At 34.8% G+C, this 22259-nt stretch overlaps 3 protein-coding genes across 5 annotated transcripts; all 3 read left to right on the top strand.

The window, feature by feature from the left end:
• Nucleotides 1-3458: 3458 nt before the first annotated feature.
• LOC115977293 (serine carboxypeptidase II-2) lies at nucleotides 3459-10683 on the top strand. Its single transcript, XM_031099070.1, has 10 exons — nucleotides 3459-3922; nucleotides 4309-4416; nucleotides 5428-5523; nucleotides 5621-5713; nucleotides 6663-6748; nucleotides 6840-7103; nucleotides 8521-8654; nucleotides 9450-9545; nucleotides 9899-10004; nucleotides 10204-10683. Exons 1-10 carry the CDS (start codon nucleotides 3610-3612, stop codon nucleotides 10363-10365), a joined length of 1458 nt encoding a protein of 485 aa, XP_030954930.1. The 5' UTR covers nucleotides 3459-3609; the 3' UTR covers nucleotides 10366-10683.
• A 1383-nt stretch (nucleotides 10684-12066) lies between these two features.
• Nucleotides 12067-17328, top strand: LOC115977292. 2 transcript variants are annotated; one of them, XM_031099069.1, is made up of 7 exons: nucleotides 12067-12328; nucleotides 12477-12537; nucleotides 12654-12763; nucleotides 13718-13791; nucleotides 13890-13975; nucleotides 14190-14252; nucleotides 16762-17328. In XM_031099069.1, the coding sequence occupies exons 3-7, from the start codon at nucleotides 12699-12701 to the stop codon at nucleotides 17029-17031; spliced, it is 558 nt and encodes a 185-aa protein (XP_030954929.1). In that variant the 5' UTR covers nucleotides 12067-12328; nucleotides 12477-12537; nucleotides 12654-12698; the 3' UTR covers nucleotides 17032-17328. The 2 variants fall into 2 exon arrangements, with proteins under 2 accessions (XP_030954929.1, XP_030954927.1); XM_031099067.1 differs by having other exon boundaries at nucleotides 12071-12328; nucleotides 13872-13975.
• A 1641-nt stretch (nucleotides 17329-18969) lies between these two features.
• LOC115977291 (pentatricopeptide repeat-containing protein At4g30825, chloroplastic) lies at nucleotides 18970-21986 on the top strand. Of its 2 annotated transcripts, XM_031099066.1 has the most exons (3): nucleotides 18970-19059; nucleotides 19161-19230; nucleotides 19326-21986. In XM_031099066.1, the coding sequence occupies exons 2-3, from the start codon at nucleotides 19211-19213 to the stop codon at nucleotides 21865-21867; spliced, it is 2562 nt and encodes an 853-aa protein (XP_030954926.1). In that variant the 5' UTR covers nucleotides 18970-19059; nucleotides 19161-19210; the 3' UTR covers nucleotides 21868-21986. The 2 variants fall into 2 exon arrangements, with proteins under 2 accessions (XP_030954926.1, XP_030954925.1); XM_031099065.1 differs by having other exon boundaries at nucleotides 19161-21986.
• Nucleotides 21987-22259: the final 273 nt, after the last annotated feature.

The following is a 22259-nucleotide window of genomic DNA, read 5'->3' as shown; positions in this document are numbered from 1 at the left end:
CACGCCAGAAAAGCCCACCGTGAGAGAGAGACGTGATGAGAGAGAGAAGCTGTTGTGGTGAGAGAGAGACGTGATGAGAGAGCCGTTGGGGAGAGAGGAATGAGAAGAGAAACAAAGGGAGAGAAAGAGTCAGAAAATGGGGAATAGAAAAATAATATAACTTTTAGAATTGTGCTACAGTACTATTCTACCTTTAGAATTGTACTGTAACACAATTCTAAATATTTTTGCAATACTTCCTTATGACATTCTCTGATGCAGTGGTTATTTGGTGCGTTTATGCTAAAATGCTCTTAGATATGGCATTAGCATCTTCTGATACTAATGCTCTAAAGTAGTTGCAGACCAAATAAACAACGTTGGAAATTCTAACACTACTAATTCTTCTCTTGTGGTAGATTGCAGGCTCTTGATTTCTCAAGCTCCTCAAATTAAGGTGACTCATTGCCATCGGGAAGCCAATCGCTATGCTGATGCTCTTGCTAGATTATTAATCTATCAAATTTCTAAAGTTTTGTATTATAATTTAATTCTCCCATTCTAATCTTTTGGATGTTTTTCTTTCGGATTTGTTTGGCCTTTGTCATTTCAGGCTTTGCCCTGACTCTCTGATGTAGCTCCTTCTATTTCTGAGTTGAATGCATTTTTCTTTTTACCCAAAAAGAAAAAAAGAAAAAAAGAAAAAAAAAAAAGGAAAGTAATGTGGCTTTGAGCTGGGCTCTGGAGTGGTAGGCCTAACACAAGACTTGGTGGTACGGAGATGGGCCTTTATATATTAGGGCCTATTTGGTACGTGTGTTTAAACAACGGTTTTCAGTTTTCTTGAAAATACATGTGGGTAGGGACGGAGCTAGGACTTAGAGTTAGGGGGGGGCAAAAGTATAATTTTTTTTTTTTTTTGAAACTCCAAGTAAGCATTCATTTAGAAGAGAAATACTATGTCCATAATATTTTCACTACATTTTCACAACAAATTGTAAGTGGTAGGTTATTATTGGTTGTTATGAGTGAACAAAAAGTAATTTAAGTTGTGGATTCAAATTAGAATCAATAATAACTTACCGCCTGTGATTTGTTGTGAAAATATTATGAAAATGTTGTAGACGTAGCACTTTTTAATTTAGAAAGTTAAGCTTTTTTTTTTTGGGGGGGGGGTGTCTTGTGTGTTGTCAAATGTGTGTGGGTGTTCACTTAGATTAGTTAGAATTGGCTTAGAAATTTTTTATATTATTTTATTTTTTGTTTGTGTCTTACGTGGGTTTGTTTTGGGGTGATGTTTAGACTTAAGTTTGTTATTGGTAAATTTTTTTATTAAGCTTGTTAAATTTATTTCAAATTTTAGATCAATAAATTTTTTTATAACCTTTAAAAAGACCAATAATATTGTTGAGAGGGCAAAGTGCAAATTTATTGAAACAAATTGTTAAAATTAATACACACATATATATTAAAAAAATTTGAAAAAATTTAGGGAGGGCCACTGCCAACAAGTCCAACTATAGTTCCGTCACTACGTATGAATGAAAAAAATATATAAAAATGAATGTAATATTATTTAAAACCTGAAAATATGTTTTTAAACACATGTACCGAACATCCTTATTTTTTCCAAGCTTTCTAGCTAGTTTGAGCTCAGCCCTTTTATCATGATATGACCCCAAATCCGTTTACAACAAACAGTCAAAAGAGTCAAAATTCCGATAAAGACTTGTTTGGTTCCATTTAGTAAGTGTTTTTTTTTTTTTTTGGGAGTAAGACTATATATATATATATAGAGAGAGAGAGAGAGAGAGAGAGAGAGAGAGAGAGAGAATATGTTAAGTAAGATATGCCTTTTTTACCCCAAAAAAAAGTAAGATATGCCTTGCTTCTTGCACAAGTGAGCAATGTTTACGTAAATTTTCTTTCCCATATTGATAAAATGGCATGTTATATAATTAATACAACGTGACTTCAACGTGACTTTCATGTGAATTTATTCTTAATATTTACTCCATTTTCTAAGACACCAATCACAACATGATGTTTTACTATGAATTACTAAACTTATTTAATGTACAAAATGGACCACTTCTAGAATGCATTCTATAGAGATTTTGGTTGATAATAAGTTTATAGGTACATGTAAGGATGAAATTTTGTGCCCAAGCCCAAACCGCACGGAATCCTGGTCAAAAAAATCCAATACAATGAACCTTGTAGAGTATGGGTCGAAGAACTATGTTTAGATGAGTTGAGCAATGGCTTGTATGGAATTGGGGGACAGATAGACAAGAATAAAAACTATTGTCTTCCAAGAAACTCAGTCTGAGGAGACTTGAGATTTTATTTATGAGTACAGATCACCATATTAAGGTTCTTTTGCATGCTATAGTATTATCCTCTCTTTTTTCTCCGCCCATACTTCATGGGGGCTTCTTTGCATTATATAGGCTCTTTCTGATCATCTGGGCCTTACACTTGTTGATCATTTGGACCTCCACTTGAGCACTCATCCTATTAGACACCCCTCTCAATCCTTTGTGAGTTGTGGCAGTCAAGGCAGCACTGTTCAGAGGTTTTTTCCACATTAATGCGGCTAGAAAATCAACTGTAATGCATTTAATGTGGTAGTGACAGCATTTCCTTAGATATTTTGAGTTTTCTTCTCTTTCATGTGTTCAGGGGACGTACTTCAACCACTTGAATATATACTTGGTTTGGGTTTGTCGTGTCCGAGGAGAAGTTCCTCCTTGGACCTTCTTCCTTTTGTCTCCCAATGATGAGGCTTGTAAAGAAGATCACCTAAGTCATGTTTCTCTTCTCGGACTTGTTAGTGTCTTCGGACAAGGCCCAAAACCCAATACATTATTTTTGGGCCATAGTCCCCACAGTACAATTTTTTCAAACATTGTTATATGAAGTTATGATTGGTGAAATGTTATTTTCATATAGATTAATGACCGATATTATTTAAAGTACACATCCATTACGGTAATCTTAAATTCTCAAGTATAGTGGAAAAATGTTAGATTCAATAATTTAGGTCAATTAGTCAAGTTTTTGTTGTCAAATAAGATATGAGGTTCAAATCCACCTATACCAAAAATTAATTTGGGTCTTAGCATGATGATATAAAACAAGTAGTGAAAAAAGTTTAGAATTTTTATTTGTAGAAGAAAAATATAGAATTCTTAGGAATTATAATGAATGCATACTCTCTCTTTAATAGTCTAGTTAACGAATGTTCATTTGTTAATGAATCATTTTTGAAAAGTTTTAATACAACTTTTATAAGAAATATAAAACTGTTAAAAAAATCAGTAGTTTTTTTTCTTTACCATAAAATTTTTTAAAAGAATATCTTTAAGGCATTTGTTAACAAAATCTCTAAATTAATAAGACCAATATTTATTATATAAGAGGAAAGATAAACGTATTTATTGTTTCTATAATTCCCAAACCAAACGTGTCCTTAATTATATCCAAAAATATGGGGGGCAAAGTGGAGGGCTGGTGAGTGGTGTCAGCAAAAGCAGCCAGGCTTTGATTGTTGTTGTCACTTGTCAGCAAAACCAACAAACCAAACATCGTGGGAACCACTCATATATCATTCTACCCAATACCCACATGCTCAAGTCTCAACCCCCATTCAAGGAAATGACCAATCCCAGAGGACCCTTTGGTTTTGTTAACAGAACCTTGACTCTCTTCATCTATGTCTATCTGGGCATTACTATTGCAACCTCTTCTACAGACCCACTTGTCCAGCAACAACTGGACAAGGTTCTACGACTCCCAGGACAGAGCTTTAACGTGAGCTTTGCACACTATGCTGGTTACATAACAGTCAATGAAGATTCTGGGAGAGCTCTTTTCTATTGGTTCATTGAGGCCACTGAGGATCCTGAATCAAAGCCTCTTGTTCTTTGGCTTAATGGAGGTCAAACTTCAATATTCTTAATACCCTTTTCATAATTGTTATTGTTGTTTTTGACTTGTACTTTTTGAATTAATATATAGTTGTTTTTTGATATCTTACTGTTTAAATTATTCTTTACTGTTTGATTGATAAGTTAGAACAATATGTAATTGGAAAAATTCTTTATTTTTAAAATGATTCTTTATCTTGATGCTTTTTTTTTCTTTTTTTTGGATGAAGGAGGAGGGGTTTTACAAAGAACACAGCATAGATTTATCTGACTTGTGTTTTTTTGCTTTGTGACCCTCTTGTCTCTTGAGAACTGATAGCTCGTCTTCTTTTCTAATTGCTATTGATAAAGTACAGTATTTTGAAATAAGTTCCTGACCAAAGACTAATTTCTTTAGGGCCTGGATGTTCATCCATTGCTTATGGGGAGGCAGAGGAAATTGGCCCTTTTCACATTAAAAAGGATGGGAAGACCCTTTATTTGAACCCTTACTCTTGGAATCAAGGTAAGAAACATCTACGAATTTGTCAATTATTTTTAAGTCTTTGTCTATAACAAATATTAATATTTGAGCAAAAAAAAAAACAAGTAGCCAATAACCAAGTGCAGATGACCTGGTGGGTCTTGAACCCATGATCTCACCATACACACACTTCTTTTCTTTTTTTATCTTGGCTATTAAGTGATGCTAAAGGTTTCATAAAAAATGGATGAATTACATAAAAGAGTCTGAACTCTGAACTGGAGATATTTCCAATTAGCTGAAGCATGGCCTGTTATGGATTGGAATTAGTGCATCTTTTTACTCAGTTACATGTAAGCCACATCCTACAGACTATTATTCTCTTGGCCTGCATAATGTATATTATATCATAATCCTACTCGAACTTTGTATATAAACTACTAACACTTTAAAAAGAAACAGATATCTGAATTATGTTTATAGTCCCCTATGAGTAATTGGGGCAATATAGGGGGAGAGGTACAACTGCACATTTAATGAAGTGCAGTTATCAGATATTGAACTAAAATTCTTGTTTTCGAGATCATTATTTGAGTGGTCCTGCACTCTTCGTACTAGTAATATGCATTTGATTGTAGATTTTATAATCTAATTTAGAATGTAAGTATTTACAAGAGCATTGTACACATCTTGTAGCATGGTCTTTAAGTATTTTCCCCCCCGCATCAATATAAGTCAATTAACTATAAATAAATAATATTTATAGCATGGTGAAATAATATATGAAGTTTATTTGTAGATAAATTACCAATTTAAATAGTTATACGAATTTATTTGAGAAACACGGATTGTTAGGCATATATGCTTCTTTCCTTAAAGACTCTTTCTTTTGTTCATCTTCTACTTATGAGGACCTAATTGGTTGAACATTACAACTTGTTGGCATGACTATTGTTTACATGTTGCACTTTTGTGCTTTACATTTTCTGGAATGATAAAATCACAACAAGGTATTCCTTATGGTTTACTCAAACTACTTTTACCCTTCTGCAGTTGCCAATCTTATATTTCTTGATTCCCCTGTTGGAGTTGGTTTTTCCTATTCGAACACTTCCTCTGATGTGCTGAATAATGGAGATAAAAGAACTGGTATTGCTTGGACCATTTAATTTTGTGCTTCTGCTTTGAACAGTTTATTATTGTTGCTAGCTTTTGTACCTTAAATTCATCATTTTCTGGTTTGCAGCTGAGGACTCTCTAGCATTTTTATTGAAGTGGCTTGAGCGCTTTCCTCAGTTCAAAGGAAGGGACTTTTATATTATAGGAGAGAGCTATGCAGGTTGAGTTCAATCTTTGTATGTAGTTAATCTAAAGTAATGCCAATGTTTTTGTTTCTACACCATTGAATAGATGACACTGAAAAGCCTCTGTAGGTCTGTTATTCCAGATACACGATATTTGGGCCTTTTTCAAGCATCACTTATTGTTGGGTTAAAATTAGGGACAATGAATTATTGGTACGTGTCATGTTATTCTGTGTTGCTGAATTTGAATATATATTAAACCACAAGTATCTTGTTCTTCTAATTCTTTACAACCCTCAAGAAGCAGATGCCATGGGTTTGGATCCTGTTGTTTGATATAGGAAAAGGAAAAACTTCTCAATAATAATTAAAAGACACAAACATAGTGTTTGTCATAGTACATGGTTGTTTGGAAAAATAGAAAGAATGATTTACTAGATTGATCATGCTATATGGAGTCAGTGAGCCTAGAGTTTTGAAGATGTGAGAGAGTTAATAAAGGGACTAAAACAAGAAATGGAATTAAAAATTTGTCATTCTAATCACGGGTGGATCTTCATCTATTCAATTCTGGAAGGCCATTGTAAAGGACATGCAAAGGCTTTCCACCTACTGCTCATCTGAAAGGAATTTTAAGGATAAATCCTTTAGATTGATCAAATTCTACCTAAATAGTCATAAAATGGTATCATTGTTGTAAAAGAATTACAAAGTAATATATTTTGCTTATAATGTGGAAATATTTTAATAATTTCATCAACTTACTACCCTCCACATCCATCCCATTGTATAAGATTATTTTATATCATTGCAACAGTAGTAATTACAACACTTATGTAAAACAAGGGAAGTAGTTCTTTGTTCATTAAATTGCTATGGCTGATGATGTTTATCGTATTTTATTTTCTGCATTTATATTTATAACTTCTTTTGTGGCTCAGGAGGTTGTGTATTATGGTTTAATAACTGAAATCCGTGTTTCAGGACATTATGTTCCTCAACTAAGCCAAGCCATTGTAAGATACAACACAGCATTAAAGGAAAAAGCAATTAATCTGAAAGGTTATATGGTATAGACTCTGTTCTTCTCTATAGCTAAAGTTCCTGATTTATTGTGTATCATGTTGATAATTAAAACATCAAAGTCTATTTGTTATGCAGGTTGGAAATGCTCTAACTGACGATTACCATGACCACTTGGGTGTTTTCCAGTTTATGTGGGCAGCTGGTTTAATTTCTGATAAAACATACGGGCTGCTGAACCTTCTCTGTGATTTTCAGTCATTTATACATACTTCAGATGCATGCGATAATATTTTAGAAGTTGCTAATGAAGAACTTGGAAACATTGACCCATATAGCATCTTCACTCCCACCTGCTTTGCTAATGTAAGCCAGTCAAATCGGCTGCTGAAAAGAATGAATGTGAGTTATGCTGAACAATCAATATATATACATATTTATATATAAAATTTCCTTCTTAGATAAATGTTGCACATATTGGAGCATATGAAAAATCAGTAAGTTAGGTCGCTAGTTCCGCCACCACCCCCCCACCCCCCCTCCTCCTTTTTCCTGGGTAGAAAAAAGGGTAAAAGTGGTGGCCAGTTGTGGAGATCCTACTGGGGCATGACCATGGTAGTTCCTAACTACCGAGAAAACAATGCTTGAGGGGTCTAGACCATAAGGGTAGGCCATAGGCACTCCTTCAAGTGTTTGGCCATTGGATCCTAATAGATTTCAAAAGGATGAAACCATGTCAACACCCCATCCTTAATTGATTTGTTAATATTGTATCATCTTTCCGTAGTTTTTAGTGTTTTGAGTGAGTTTTAAAATGGGGAAAACACTTAGCTGGCTGAGTTTTTTGCTCTGTCAATCAGGTCCATTTTAGCTATCTAGATGGTTCTCAATGGAAATTTCAGTTCATACATTTCCTTTTGTGGATAGAACAGTTCTGTCTAACAAACTACTACTTGATTGTAGTCAGATAATTTTCTCTCTGCTTTGGAGATGGTTCTGTTTCTTAATGCCTCAAATAATTAGTAACAAACTTCATTTTGCCACAGTGATGGAAATGTGGTTTATTGCACGTCATTCCATATCACTACTCTTTCTATTGTCAGAATTAAAAATCTACCAAGGTGATACAAAAACAGTATATTAGAACTGTACTTCTTCCCAAAATAGTGATTGTGGCTGCTCAACTTAAGGACTCTGGAGGAATTTAGTGTAGATTTTACATAGCTTTATTATGCTTGAAGAAAACTGCCATGGATATTGAAAATATTCAAAGGTCAAACTCTTTTTCTCATTCTGGAAGATTCCTTGACTTTGCCTTTTGTTCCTCAACTTATTTAGATGGATTAAATCAAATATGTTTACAACAGTAATCTAAACTTGCTTAGCAGTACTTTAATGCCAGAGAAAGTTTCTTGCTAAACAAAATTATGTGTGTATATATATATCATATATGGCTATAGATAATAAAAATTGAAAATATTAATATAATATTGTTTTGGTCATCTATTATCTATGTCCTTGCATTTCTTTTTTGTGCTAAATCAATGTACATACCTATCACCGTCAAAGAGTAGTGTATAGATTCTCTGCCATATTCAGAGTTCGGAACTATCAAGTCCTGGATCAAACTTCTCCTATTTTAGTTCTAGAGCTATGTTAGTTTATTTAACCAGCTTTGGCCTCAATAGTTACCAAATCTAATATGAAATTGGAAATTAATTATTTTTTTTTTGCTTTTCTGGAAAGATTTTTCATGATGCCTCTGAAATAGCTAAAACATCTGGTCAGATGGTTAATGATATGTAATGTCATCTTATAGATGGTTGGTCACATTGGTGAGAAGTACGATCCCTGCACCGAGGAGCACTCAGTTGTATACTTCAATTTACCTTTGGTACAAAAGGCACTTCATGTTGATCCAGCTTTTGCACCATCTAAATGGTCAACCTGCAGGTATATAGCTCTTTGAATATAAAAACTTATAATTGCATTGCCACCGAAGGTGTTTTAGTTAATTGGAATTTCCTGGTGAAGGTACGCCACAAATGTGCAGGTAGCAGTCCCAAATGATTAAAGCAACATTCTTATATTCGCTAATATGAACTTTAAGTTTTGATCGAGTTACAATGATTCAGAACGTGTATAATGCAGCTAAGGGATGGAGAGGGTAAGGGATGTGGTAGAGAATCCAGCCATTAGGGTGGGATTTGGACGAAGTATTTAAGGGAAGGAGCTGCATTTAGGCTTTTTAGCCTGCCACTGGAATACACTGTCTTATTAAATTGAGTGAGGAAGTCATGCATCTTTGTTTTAAACTTGTAGTTAATATATCCAGGTGTGGATTAGTATATACCTGAGTAAACACTGCCTAGTGTAATGTGATGTCTTCATATTTTTAACTAATACTTGATGCCATCAGCTCCCCATTCTACATACAAGTCATTCAATTTTAAGTAACTTATCATAGCATCTTAATCGGTGATATGCTGGAAGTTTTAATTTTTTATTTAGATGTTACTATTTAAAAGAAATTGATCTTTTGACGTCACTTGTGGAAATTGTAGCTTGCTTCTGCTCTCTGCGCCACATATTATGTTGAGTTTATGAGTTTTTTTCTCCTTAAAGAACTTGACATAAATCTTCTTCTTGCGATCTTCTATGTACATAAGATCTGCGTACTTTGATAACCTTAACTGAAGTGATGGAAAGATGGAAGTCCTCATAATTTTTACTTATGTTGTTTTGTAGCGAATTGATAAATACTAACTGGAAGGATTCTCCTCGGACAGTGCTGGACGTTTACCATGAGCTGATTCATTCAGGACTGCGTATATGGATGTTCAGGTTCCTGTTGACATCTAGCATATGTTTTGCATACATTTACTGCCTGCAGTATTGCTTTCGTGTGTAACGAACATTTGCATTGACCTGTACCTGCCAAAAATCACATGCACGTGCTTCCTTATTAATTGCTGGTATCAAAGCTAGGAAGCACCCTGCAAATGGTCACATGCATGTCTAATGGAAAAATTGTAAAAATAAAATTGATTTCTAAAATTAAATTGAACTAAAATTGTTTTCACGCTTCCTGCATCATGCTGGTTCTGCTGGCAAATGGTTTTTTCTTTCTGATTCAAGTGATTTCAGAAAAACTTCTGGTAATGATCCAAGTTTTATTCATCTCTCCTCTGTGACAGTGGTGATACAGATGCCATAATCCCAGTTACAGCCACCCGGTTGAGTATAGATGCTCTTAAGCTTCCGACTTCGAGACCTTGGCGTGCCTGGTATGATGATGGGCAGGTATATTAAGTTAAAATAACCATTTCCTTCTCCAAGCTTTGTTGTTGTTGTTGTTGTTGTTATCATATACTTCTCTCTTGATATAAAAACAGTCTGTTTTTCAGTTGTAGACTACTTGCTTCATCTCTATAATGTATCAATAAGTAAATTTACCACATATGGCAGTAGACACTAGAAATTAAGAAAAATTGTTGAACAGGTGGGTGGATGGACTCAAGACTATGCTGGGCTTACCTTTGTATCAGTCCGGGGAGCAGGACACGAAGTTCCTTTGCATAAGCCCAAACTAGCTTTGGCACTCATTAAAGCCTTCTTGTCAGGAAACTCAATGCCAAGTTTGGAACTAGTCAGTGCATCTTGAAGTCCCTATTGCTTGTTCCAGGAATCAGAAGGAAAGATTACTTTTCCATGTGTTTACTGTAGAGTGGTGGTTATCTATCCAGTTAATGTTGTTTCAGAATGTACAATAAGTCCAGGACAACAAATTTTACAACAATTGATTTGGTACATTGTGATTTGTATACAATAAAAATAGTGTCAACTATAGAGTTGTTTGTTTACAATAATAGTGGCGTCAACAAGGGTGTATGTTGTTTGCTGGCATTGGCAAGATCACAAAGTTGGAATTGCCATCATGTCAAAACGTCATTGGCAGATTACATTTTTTTTTTCCCATAACCATTCTGCTGTATAAACTCTCCCTTTTCTAGCTTTTTTATTTTATTTTATTTTTTATATTAAAAAAAAAAAAAACTGTCTCTTGTGTGTGTTATTTGCACCGTCTTGTTCCCTCTACACCAGACTTCATTCCCTCTAAAACTACTACACGATCTAATTTAACAAAAAGATACACAAATACAAAGTGCATTGAATGTGAAGTGTGTACTCTCTAAGCCTATTTATCCCCTCCAAAAAATAATTTGAGCAAGAATGGGAGGATGAAACCTATAAGTGCAATTCCAAACTCGCCCCAGAAAAGAGCAATTTACTTTAGTCCTAATTGTCTTATGGTGTTTAAGATTTAGTGCAGGAGCACTTGAGAGTAAAAATAGTGAAGTCCTCCAATTGCTTGGGTCTTAGTCTAAATTTTGTTGAAAAGGTCAATGATATTTTGGAATATGGTGGAATTTTTTTTTTCTAAGCCAAATTGCTTCTAATGAATGAAGTCATGCTTGCCAAACTGTTCTGGAGAATAAGGAATAGTTCTGAGGAACAACTTTTGTAAAAATCAATTTGTTTTCACTGTCAAGTTAAAGGCTTCAAACTCTTGGGGATGGAAAGGGCATTATGTTTCGTTGAAACACAATCTTGACAAGAGCTAAATGGCGTGTGAGAAATTACAAAAATCACTACATGCCATACTAACTCAACAGTGGAAAAAAAATGGATTGGCATGTTCCCCAAGGGGGCCAACTTACAAAATGAATTAATTTGGAACTGAAGAAGTTAGTCTTTATTAGCCCAAGAAGTGAATTAATATGCAATCTTTGAATTCAAGAATTGAATCCAAAATTGGCTCAGGTAGTGAGTCACTAGGCCATCCCCAAATTCTAGAAGCAAATCCCTCTAGTAAACAACTTAACACCCTATATATCATAATACCTCATGTTAGCATTGTTTATGTAATGTGTGTGTAGTGACCTAAAAGGGTAATAGGTGTAGGCTATGTGGACGAGTGTGTGCGATAAGGTGAGGGCTTGTAATTCATAGAATTCTACATTCTCTATGTGTGATAAAAGAGAAAAGCTTACATGTATGTTGAATATCCAAAATGTTAACAATGCATTTTCCCTTACTTTATGTTTGAGATAAAATAAGTTACGGAGAAAATGAATTGTCTCAGCTCTAAAACCTAGAGTGGAAGTAAATTGGTAATTTACTGCTTTTTAATTTTTTTAGAATCTAATTTATGTTAATTTAAATATAAATAATTAGTGAGTTTTTTTTTTTTTAGAATGAAATAATTAGTAAGTTAAACACATAATTTAAGAAGAAGCTATAAGATATATTATGTTGAAAATATGAACTTAACATAATCTTCTAACAGAATAGTTTGTCTATTTCTCTAACCTTTTACTTAAAAAAAAAATTGTCTATTTCCAGTTTTAGGCATTTACCAATCAATCACGATAGCTTGATTTTATATTCTAGGCCCTAGAGAGAGAGAGAGAATATTTGAGGTCGACCAGTAATCTAAAATCAGACCCATTTCCCTAGCAGTTCCTATATTGGTAGCATCCTGTCAAAAGACTCAAAACTGCAATAGTATCCCTCTCTCTCTCTGATGAAATTCGGAGCCCACAAACCTGGTCAGAAAATGCCCGGTACGTGTTTGTTAAAATGTCTGACCCAACTTTTCACATGTCTTCATTCAACACTTTTACCTTTACCTTAGTAAAACTAGTGTGGTTCGAACTAGACTTGCTCGCTTAATAAGCGATCATGAACCAGTGTTTTTCTTTTTGGGTGCAGAAATCTTAGCTTAAATATTTGGGTTTGAGGACCCAACTGCAAAAAAGGTGTTCCTGAAGTGGTATGGGCTTAAAAATCTGCTCTTTTTATTTAAAGTTACTCTTTTTTAATTGTTATAGTAAAATGCAGTGATGGGTCTTTTGAATACTTGAATTCTGTTGTGTTGTGTTGGAGCAGAACAGAAGGGAAGTGAATTAAAAAAGGTTGAGGGGTGCAACAAAAATGGTGGTTTCAAGTTCTAATCCGCACAGCAAGGAGATTTCTATCAGGAGGAGGATTGCCAGCATGTAATGATAGCTCTCTCTGTGTCCATTTGTAAAGAATTGAAAATCTAACTAGTTTCATGTGAATGCAATTCAGCTTTGACAATGTGGAGAACAATAGTGCATATGCATTTAACCTTTGCTTTTACCGTGATTTATGTAGAATTATTCCTTAGGTTCCAATTACTGAAGCCCGAGGACAAGGGGAAATTAGTGCATATGTATTTAACATAAGCTTTTACCATGCTTTCGCTGAATTTATTAAGAGTTGAATTACTGAAACTTGGTTGTAGGTTAAAATGTAATTTGGTTGTTAATAGGGTTGTGAGTTATATGATGATACTCATGAGTACGGATATTTGGGTCTTTTTAAGTATGGTGGCATTTTTAGATTTTGGATATTGTGGATAGTAGGATATTTTAATTCTATATGTCTTTGTGATTGGTTGTTTTGCTTAGAAGAAGCTTATTTAGTGCTTTTTATACGAACTTTGATATGGCAGAAGGATCTGTTTAGATTCACAGCAGTTTTTTAATCAAATGAACCGTTAGTGAGGAAGTCAAAAGAGATAGAATGTCCGTAGGAGGTCCATAATTTTGGTTGTGTACTTCAGTCTCCAATGTCAAGTTTTAAATGACTGCTAATTTAGAACCAGTGGATCTATTCTTTTTAGAAAGGGTCTGTTCAAACACATGAATTCTGAAGAGGAAAAGATGCCAATATTGGAGTTTTTACCTATCAATCGTTCAAAGCTTCCTATATGTAGGATAGATAAAGAATTTTTGTTTTATCAACTTCTACACATAATGTTTTGATAGCAATCATAGAAAAGGTAATGACTTGGTACACATTTTTAATGTTTGTGCTTTTTGAATCAGGTTCTGGTTTTGATTATCTGTTCCCTTTTTTTCTTAGCTAGTGTATTATAGTAGTATTATTAAGTATCTTCTCTAATTATAACTTGTACAAAATTGTAGATTCAATAAACGAGAAGAGGATTTTTCGTCCCTAAAAGAATACAATGATTATTTGGAGGAAGTGGAGGACATGAGTAAGTTTATTAATTTTCCTTACTGAATTTCCATACATATGAGTACCTATTTTAACAAAAAGAAAACCAATCTGTTTCAGCATTTAACTTGATTGAAGGAATTGATGTCCCTGCTATTGAAGCAAAAATCGCAGAGTATGAAAAGGAAAATCATGACCAAATAATGATAAACAGAGCTCGGAAGGTACTTGAATAATGTTCTGTTTTCTTTCCCTAACATCTGCCACTTTGTCCCTAACAAGTGGTTTGAGATTTGGTTTAATAATTTTTAATTAATGCCCTAGAGAAAAAAAAAATTATATGATATGAGTTCCTCTTGCTCGCATTGGTGAATTTTGTGATATGTCCTTTAATATTTGCTTAAAGGCCTACTAATTCTGGTGATATTATTAAAACAGGCTGAAGAATTGGCTGCAGCTCAGGCTGCAAGCAAGGGTCCTGCACAGAATGATTCTGATGGGGTGAGAAATGAGATTATTTTTTTAACTATCATATTTTTCTTGAACTAGTGAAGTGGTGTGATTTTATTTTTCCTTCTATTTGTTTATACTTTGTCAAATTTTTGATTTGAGGTTTTTGGGAGCATATTAATTGATATCTGTCATGCAACCTTTTGCCAATAGTATATAAACTAACTAGAAGCATGTAAGTGATATTGAATTGACTGTGATGACTGCTTTCAATGCTTGAAATATATGATAATTTGACTGTCCTTGACTCTTAACTATAGTGAAAACATTTCTCAATTGGCTGGGAAATCAAGAAAAGGGAAAATAGAAAAACCAGAAGGCAAACTTGAGATCTTTAATTTTTTTTGAACTTTTGACAAAATATACATGTTTTTGATATTTTCTATTTGATGCTCTGCTTTATTGAGCAGGACAATCCCATTTTAATTTTCTACTTGCAAGTTCGAACTCTAACTTATGAGCATATAAATTCATATGACCCCTTTTCAAGCCTTGAGAGGAGCCAATTAATGCAGAAATGCTAAGGGAAAAGTATCTAAGCCACACTCCTAGGGCTGCACTTGGGATCAGTATTGGGTGATGACCCTTTTCAACTCTTGGTTTGCTACTTTAATGGTTGCAACTGAATAGCCTTTCTTTTAGAATGAGCCCATAGGCAGTGATATTAATATATCATTGTAACTTGAAATCTTTGGTGCTGCATTTATTAAATATTATACTCCCTTGAATCAGATAACATTATGTGTTCTTTGTATATGTGTTGCTCCTAATTTAAAAATTATTTTTGTAAACCAACATTTTAGCTTTATTTTTTATTATTATTATTTTAATGTTAGAATACCTGGAATGTGGCTACACAGCTTGTGTATTGGGATTGCACTTTTCTTTAATGAATTTATTTACTAATAAATAAATTAAGAATTACTTATCAAAAAAAAACTTATAAATAAATAAAGAATACCTTGAATGTGGCAATGCAGTTCCTTTTCATTGCGCATAATAGATGTTTCTACTCAAATTTTAAGTTGATACTTGATTTACACTTGTCATAATAAAGCCAGTATCACATTATTCTTGCTACTGCTACTTGGACTTTCCAATGATTCAGAGAGATGTCTATAAATGTTTTTAAAAGGAGAAAGAATCATACTCTGATGGAGCATGGGGAGTTTGTGAATCTTCTTATATTACATTGCACAGTAGCTTGGGAATTGTGGTCACTATTTTTTTGATTATCTAAAATCCATAGGGTAACATTTGATGGAACAGAGTTACTGTTGCCACAGTTAAGTTTCTATTGCTCGGGACCTTATTTGAATGAATGATGCTTCATAGGCCTTTTTCTTCTCTTCTCTTGTACATAATTTTCTATTTCTGCTTATTTTTTCTTTGCGTAGTACATTTTTTTGATGGAGTAGTCTACTATTTATATAATTCTTCTTACCTATCAAATATATATATATATAAATATATATATATATATATATATTGTTTGTGTGTTTTTGTACATTTATTAATTTTCTCTCTTTCCCCTTTTGGCACTTCCTTTGTATACATCCTGTGTACTATTGTGGGTGCCCCCCCCCCCCTCCCTCTTCTCTCTCTCTCTCTCTCTCTTTGTGCTTTTTCAATGAACTAGAGTTACTAAATTAAACAGTCTGGTTTTATTCTCAAGCCTTTACCACACTGGGTTGAGAAATGGTTTAGTTGGATGGACCTCCAAGGAGATGCATATGATTCAAAACGGGTGGGCTAGTAAGAGAAGAATGACATATGACCTATGTCAATTTTTTGGCAATGAAAGGCATCATATATGGGTTAGAGTAAGTGTTTGTCTTAACTGTTATCAGTGTTTAGATTTTACAAAGAACAATTATAAATGAAGTTCTGCAACCAGTGATGGGACCTGTATTTGTAATTATTTTAACACACACAAGTATGTGTTTGAGTCTATTATCCTGGTCTCTCAGATGCAGCTTAGACATCTAGTCAATTCACAGGGAAAAAAAGACCGTACAATGAGAAAAATACAACGGAAAAACTATCCACATTATACATTGCTCTGGTATAGGGAAAGTTATATTTCTGTAAATCATAAAGACTGATTGCTTTTCTTTTTCTGTTATATTTTGAACATGCAATGACATTCTACTTGGAATGCCAATGAGCTTTAGCTCAAATGGCACTCCTCCCAGAACAATCTTGGGATCTTGTTATTCCGCTCATTGACAATCATAGGATGCCAAAGAAGTTCAATATATGTTACATTTGAGACATACACCAGATGATATGGTCATTCTTGAGAACGTTAATTGTTAATTTGCTTGTTTTCTATTTTAATTGTTGAATCCATTGGCCATTTTCAATTGGATGCTTTCTTCATGATGCTTTGAATTTATTCTGTTAAGACTTTTCTAGCCTAAAAGAGATGAAAACATATTGATACTTCTTTTTACGGAGTAGAAGCAATGATGGCATTTTCTTCTTTTTATTGGGACAGGCCCCAAACCAAAGCTCTCAAACAGGATATGGTACTGGTGCACAGGGACAATATGCTCCTACATTTGCTGGAGGGCAGCCACGACCAACCGGCATGGCGCAACAACCAGTTCCTCTTGGAGGGGGACTCGACCTCCATGGTTATGCTGCTGATGATGAGGAAACGATGAAGCTCCGAGCAGAGAGAGGTGGAAGGGCAGGAGGGTGGAGTGCAGAGCTGAGCAAGAGAAGGGCACTTGAAGAAGCGTTTGGAAGCATCTGGATCACTTAGGACCTATGTTTGTTTTTCCTTTCTTGTAACTCAGGGTCCTCCATGTGGGGTACTTCAATTTTCTGTCAGATTATGACAAGCAATCTTAGAGCTTTTCTTTTTGTTTGTCAACATTGAGTGTAAATTACATATTCTGAGGATAGATCCTATATTGAAATGATAGATGAGGCTTGTCACTTAGAGACGTGCGCTCTAGCCCCCATGTACTAGCTTCCCTCCTAAATACCCAAAGCTTGGAACAAGATAATTTGTCATAACGATCAATTATCGAATGGATCAGGAGTCATTATGTTCAAAGTTCAGACTACCATACATTCAAACTATTGGATTACCATCACTCCGATTGGTGAAGTCAATATATTTGGGATGGAAAGATAATTACTATGTTTGGACTGAGATTGCATATATGTGTGACCTAGAATGGGGCCATTTTATACAAGTCCCCTTTCTTTTCTACTCGAATACATCCTTTCTAATCAATCATTGGATTACATTTTATTCTTATACCTTCTGTGTTTGCAAAACTTACCAATTATAAAATAATAATAATAATAATAATAATAACCATCTCATCTATGTTTTTATTGGAACAAGTTTCTAAAAAAAAAAGCTTTTATTGGAACAAAAACCACTTTCATGTTTCAAACTTTGTTGAGGATACACAAATAAGATATGTGCGTATTACAAAGAAAGACAGAAAGGGTACCAACTACCAAGTTACCACCAACATCTACTAGATTTGTGTCTTAGCTAGGAAAGTGGGTTTCAATTAACTTAATTGATAAAGTTTTTTGTCCCAAAAAAAGAGATCTGGGGTTTGAATTCTACTAACACGAAAAATCGATTGGTATTTTAGCATAATAATAAAGAGCAATCATATTGTTATATGACCTTAAAAGAAACATATTAGTTATCAACAATGTCTACTGGATTGGCGTTTTAGTTTTGATAAGTGGGTTCTAGTTAGTTTAATTAATAAAGTCTCTTGTTTCTATACAAGAGATTTGAGATTCAATTCCCACTACCATAGAAAAACTAATTGGCATATTAGCCTAATAATAAAGAGAAAAACATATCGCAGTATGACATCAAACAAAACATATTAGCTATGTAACCTCATTTGTAACACACCAGCACAAAAAAACAAAACAAACAGTGTAGTATAAGACACAGATGATGGGCTAATTTTTCCAAATAGCATAATTTTAGAAAAAAAATTAGTAGAAATGCATACGACCAAACTTATTTACTTATATTTATATAGCATTTTTTTGGAACTCAAGTTCCAGGCATTATGGGCTCGCGTGGCAATCCAATCACTGGGAACTCGAGTTCCAAAAGAGTACTATATGACTAAATAAGTTTAGCCAGATAGGTTTCTCTTAAATTTTTCCTAAAATTATGCTATTTGGCAAAATAAGTAGGAATGACAATTTAAACCTGAACTTGAGGGTACCCCCCTCACCCGCCCTAGTGGACAAGTTTTACTCGCCCCGCATAACATATGGGGCAGGGATGGAGGTTAACATTTTCCCCTGCACCAGCTCCGCTTATATTTAAATAATTTAAAAATATTTTTATAGGTTTTTTCACAAGACATTCATGTGTGTTTTTGGCCATCTACCTTTAAATTTATGAATTTTTTTTATTATATTATATTATTGAACTTATACTTTTATGTTTTTAATATTTATGTTGTTGTATTGTTATGTTTGAATTGTTTTTGAATTTTTTATTACTTAAATTGTTGTATTGTTTTGCTTAGAGAAGGTTTTGAAAAAAAAAAAAAAAAAAAAAAACCACCCCGAAGTGGTAGTGGGGCAGAGGCGGAGAATAGAAAACCCGCTCCATATCCACTTGTTTTGCTGGTCCTAAAAAAAAAAAAAATCCCCCACGAAATATCTCCGTTTCTTATGTCCGTTATATAAAAAAAAAAATCTTGGCTCTGATTTGGACAACATTTTACACACGTACACACTGGTTCTAATTTCCTCCACTGCTTCAACCACCGTTATCACTAAACCCAAGGTATGCCTAGCATCACACATACACACACTCTTGCTGGGTTTCATTGTTACAAATTCCATAACAAATTCATTCACTGATCCATGGAACTTGTTTGTAAGTAGGTCACTGTGAATCATGGCCTCGCTGAAGCTTTCCATTTCGTTGGAAACCTATGATTCCAAGAAGTTCAATGTAAACCCACCTCAACCCTTGAATTGGTGCTCTGTTTCTTCAATTTTTAGTTACATTCATGTAAGTAAAGCTTGTACAATCAATTCCTTGAATAGGGTCACTCACATTAAGGTCTCTCGGTTTGAGACTGACTTGCCCAACACTTCTGAATCTAATGGTTTTGATAATGAGAGCTTGGTTGACAGAAGGCTGTTGGGTACGAAGAAGGGGTTCAAAAGGGAGGTGGGTTTGAAATATAGGTTCAAAAGGTATGGTAGTGAACGAGAAATAGAGAATTTGTTTGTGGGTGATGGTGAATTGGATGTTAATTACTCTGCTATTGGGCCTGGCTTGAGCTTAGAGCATTGTAATGCTGTTTTGAAACGGCTCGAGAAGTGTAGTGATAGCAAAACTCTAACATTTTTTGAGTGGATGAGAAACAATGGAAAGTTAGAGCAGAATGTGAGTGCTTATAATTTAGTTCTTCGGGTGATGGGTAGAAGACAAGATTGGGATGCAGCGGAGACAATGGTTCGGGAATTAAGTAATAAATTTGGTAGTGAATTAGATTGTCGGGTTTTTAATACAGTTATTTATGCTTGTTGTAAGTTGGGGCGAATGGAGTTGGGTGCAAAGTGGTTTCGGTTGATGTTGGAAAAAGGGGTTCAGCCTAATGTTGCTACTTTTGGGATGCTCATGGGACTTTACCAGAAGGGTTGGAATGTTGAGGAGGCAGAGTTTACTTTTTGTCAAATGAGGAATTTTGGAATTGTATGTCCTTCTGCATACTCAGCGATGATCACAATTTATACCCGATTGAGGTTGTATGACAAGGCAGAAGGGGTTATTGGCTTAATGAGAGAAGATAAAGTGGAAAAAAATCTGGAGAATTGGTTGGTAATGCTGAATACGTATAGTCAGAATGGCAAATTAGAGGAAGCTGAGTTGGCATTGGTCTCGATGCAAGAAGCAGGGTTTTCCCCAAATATTGTTGCATACAATACATTGATAACTGGGTATGGGAAGGTATCCAATATGGATGCTGCTCAACGTGTGTTTCTGAGCATTCAGGAAGTTGGACTAGAGCCTGATGAAACAACTTACCGTTCCATGATTGAAGGTTGGGGTCGTGCAGACAATTATAAGGAGGCAGAATGGTACTACATGGAGCTCAAGCGGTTGGGACACACTCCTAACTCATCTAACTTGTACACACTAATAAACCTGCAAGCCAGACATGAGGATGAGGAGGGTGCTGCCAGAACTCTTGATGATATGCTGAAGATGGAATGCCAACATTCCTCTGTCCTTGGAACTCTTTTACAGGCATATGAGAGGACTGCAAGGATTGATAAAGTGCCCCTAATTTTGAAAGGTTCGTTATATCAACACGTTCTTGTTAACCAGACTTCTTGCTCCATTTTGGTCATGGCATATGTGAAATACTGCATGGTGGATGATGCAATAAAACTGTTGGGGGAAAAACTCTGGAAGGATCCACTTTTTGAGAATAACTTGTATCATTTGTTGATTTGCTCATGCAAGGAGTGGGGTCATTTTGAGAATGCTATTAAGATATACACTCAAATGCCCAAACATGATGACAAGCCAAACTTGCACATTTCATGTACAATGATTGACATTTACAGCGTCATGGGTCTTTTCCCTGAAGCCGAGCAACTCTATTTGGAGTTGAAATCTTCGGGAATTTCTTTGGACATGATTGCTTTTAGCATTGTTGTGAGAATGTATATCAAAGCTGGATCTTTGAACAAGGCTTGCTCTGTTTTAGACATGATGGACAAGCAGAGGGACATTGTTCCAGACGTTTATCTGTTCCGTGATATGCTTCGCACATATCAGAGATGTGGTATGTTGGATAAATTAGCTGATCTATACTATAAAATCTTGAAGAGTGAAGTGACTTGGGATCAGGAAATGTACAATTGTGTGATAAACTGCTGTGCTCGTGCTCTGCCAATTGATGAGCTTTCTAGGCTTTTTGATGAAATGCTTCACCGTGGGTTTTTTCCTAATACCATTACCATCAATGTGATGCTTGATGTGTACGGAAAATCCAAGCTTTTCGTGAAAGCTAAAAAGTTGTTCTGGATGGCTCAAAAACGAGGTTTGGTAGATGTGATCTCATACAATACTATTATAGCTGCATATGGCCAAAATAAATACTTCAAGAACATGTCATCAACGGTTCAAAAGATGCAACTTAATGGCTTTTCGGTTTCACTTGAAGCCTACAATTGTATGTTGGATGCTTATGGGAAAGACAGGCAAATGGAGATCTTTAAAAGCGTCTTACAGAGAATGAAGGAATCAGATTGTGCATCTGACCACTACACATATAACATAATGATCAATATATATGGAGAACAGGGGTGGATTGATGAAGTAGCTGGTGTGCTCACAGAATTGAAAGAGCGGGGACTTGGACCTAATTTGTGCAGCTATAACACATTGATCAAGGCATATGGAATTGCAGGAATGGTTGAAGATGCTGTGCATTTGGTCAAGGAAATGAGAGAAAATGGGATAGAACCTGATAAGATAACCTACACCAATCTGATCTCTGCACTGCGTAAGAATGATAAGTTTTTAGAGGCCATTAAGTGGTCCTTGTGGATGAAGCAGATGGGTTTGTGACATAGACCATATATAATATGTTCGGGTGTTTTGCTTTTTAAGCCTCTCTACACCTGAAAGAAGCCTGGGCTCTAGGATTCAGATCCTACTCTAACACCTCTCAGAATTTAGTTGTCTGCGGTAAGGGTTTTTTATTTTTTATTTATTTATTTTTCCTGCATTTAGTTTTTTATTTATTATTTTAATCATAATTTCTCTAATTTCATCACCTTATCCCAAGTGCTTTTTCCTGTCATTACTGTAATCATCTTATGATTGCAGCTTCTGCATTTACTAGATCTACATTTAATTTCAACTTGAGATATGCCAAAAAATGTGGGATATCTACCCTGGTTTAGTTTAAATTTAGCACTCTTGTAAGTATCCACCTCAGTTTATTTTGCTTGTAACTG

The sequence above is a fragment of the Quercus lobata genome, chromosome 2 (assembly GCF_001633185.2).
Source record: "Quercus lobata isolate SW786 chromosome 2, ValleyOak3.0 Primary Assembly, whole genome shotgun sequence".
In the NCBI taxonomy this organism is placed as follows: Eukaryota; Viridiplantae; Streptophyta; class Magnoliopsida; order Fagales; family Fagaceae; genus Quercus; species Quercus lobata.
The sequence above is the reverse complement of the archived record's forward strand: the minus strand, read 5'-3'. Positions and strand labels throughout refer to the sequence as shown.

Coding starts and splice junctions, on each gene's coding strand:
- LOC115977293 (XM_031099070.1), top strand. CDS start 3,610: ATGCTCAAGTCTCAACCCCCATTCAAGGAAATGACCAATCCCAGAGGA. Junction 5,524..5,620: donor TAATGGAGATAAAAGAACTG/GTATTGCTTGGA, acceptor TCTGGTTTGCAG/CTGAGGACTCTCTAGCATTT. Junction 7,104..8,520: donor GGCTGCTGAAAAGAATGAAT/GTGAGTTATGCT, acceptor GTCATCTTATAG/ATGGTTGGTCACATTGGTGA.
- LOC115977292 (XM_031099067.1), top strand. CDS start 12,699: ATGGTGGTTTCAAGTTCTAATCCGCACAGCAAGGAGATTTCTATCAGG. Junction 13,792..13,871: donor GGAGGAAGTGGAGGACATGA/GTAAGTTTATTA, acceptor AATCTGTTTCAG/CATTTAACTTGATTGAAGGA. Junction 13,976..14,189: donor TGATAAACAGAGCTCGGAAG/GTACTTGAATAA, acceptor TTATTAAAACAG/GCTGAAGAATTGGCTGCAGC.
- LOC115977291 (XM_031099065.1), top strand. CDS start 19,174: ATGGCCTCGCTGAAGCTTTCCATTTCGTTGGAAACCTATGATTCCAAG.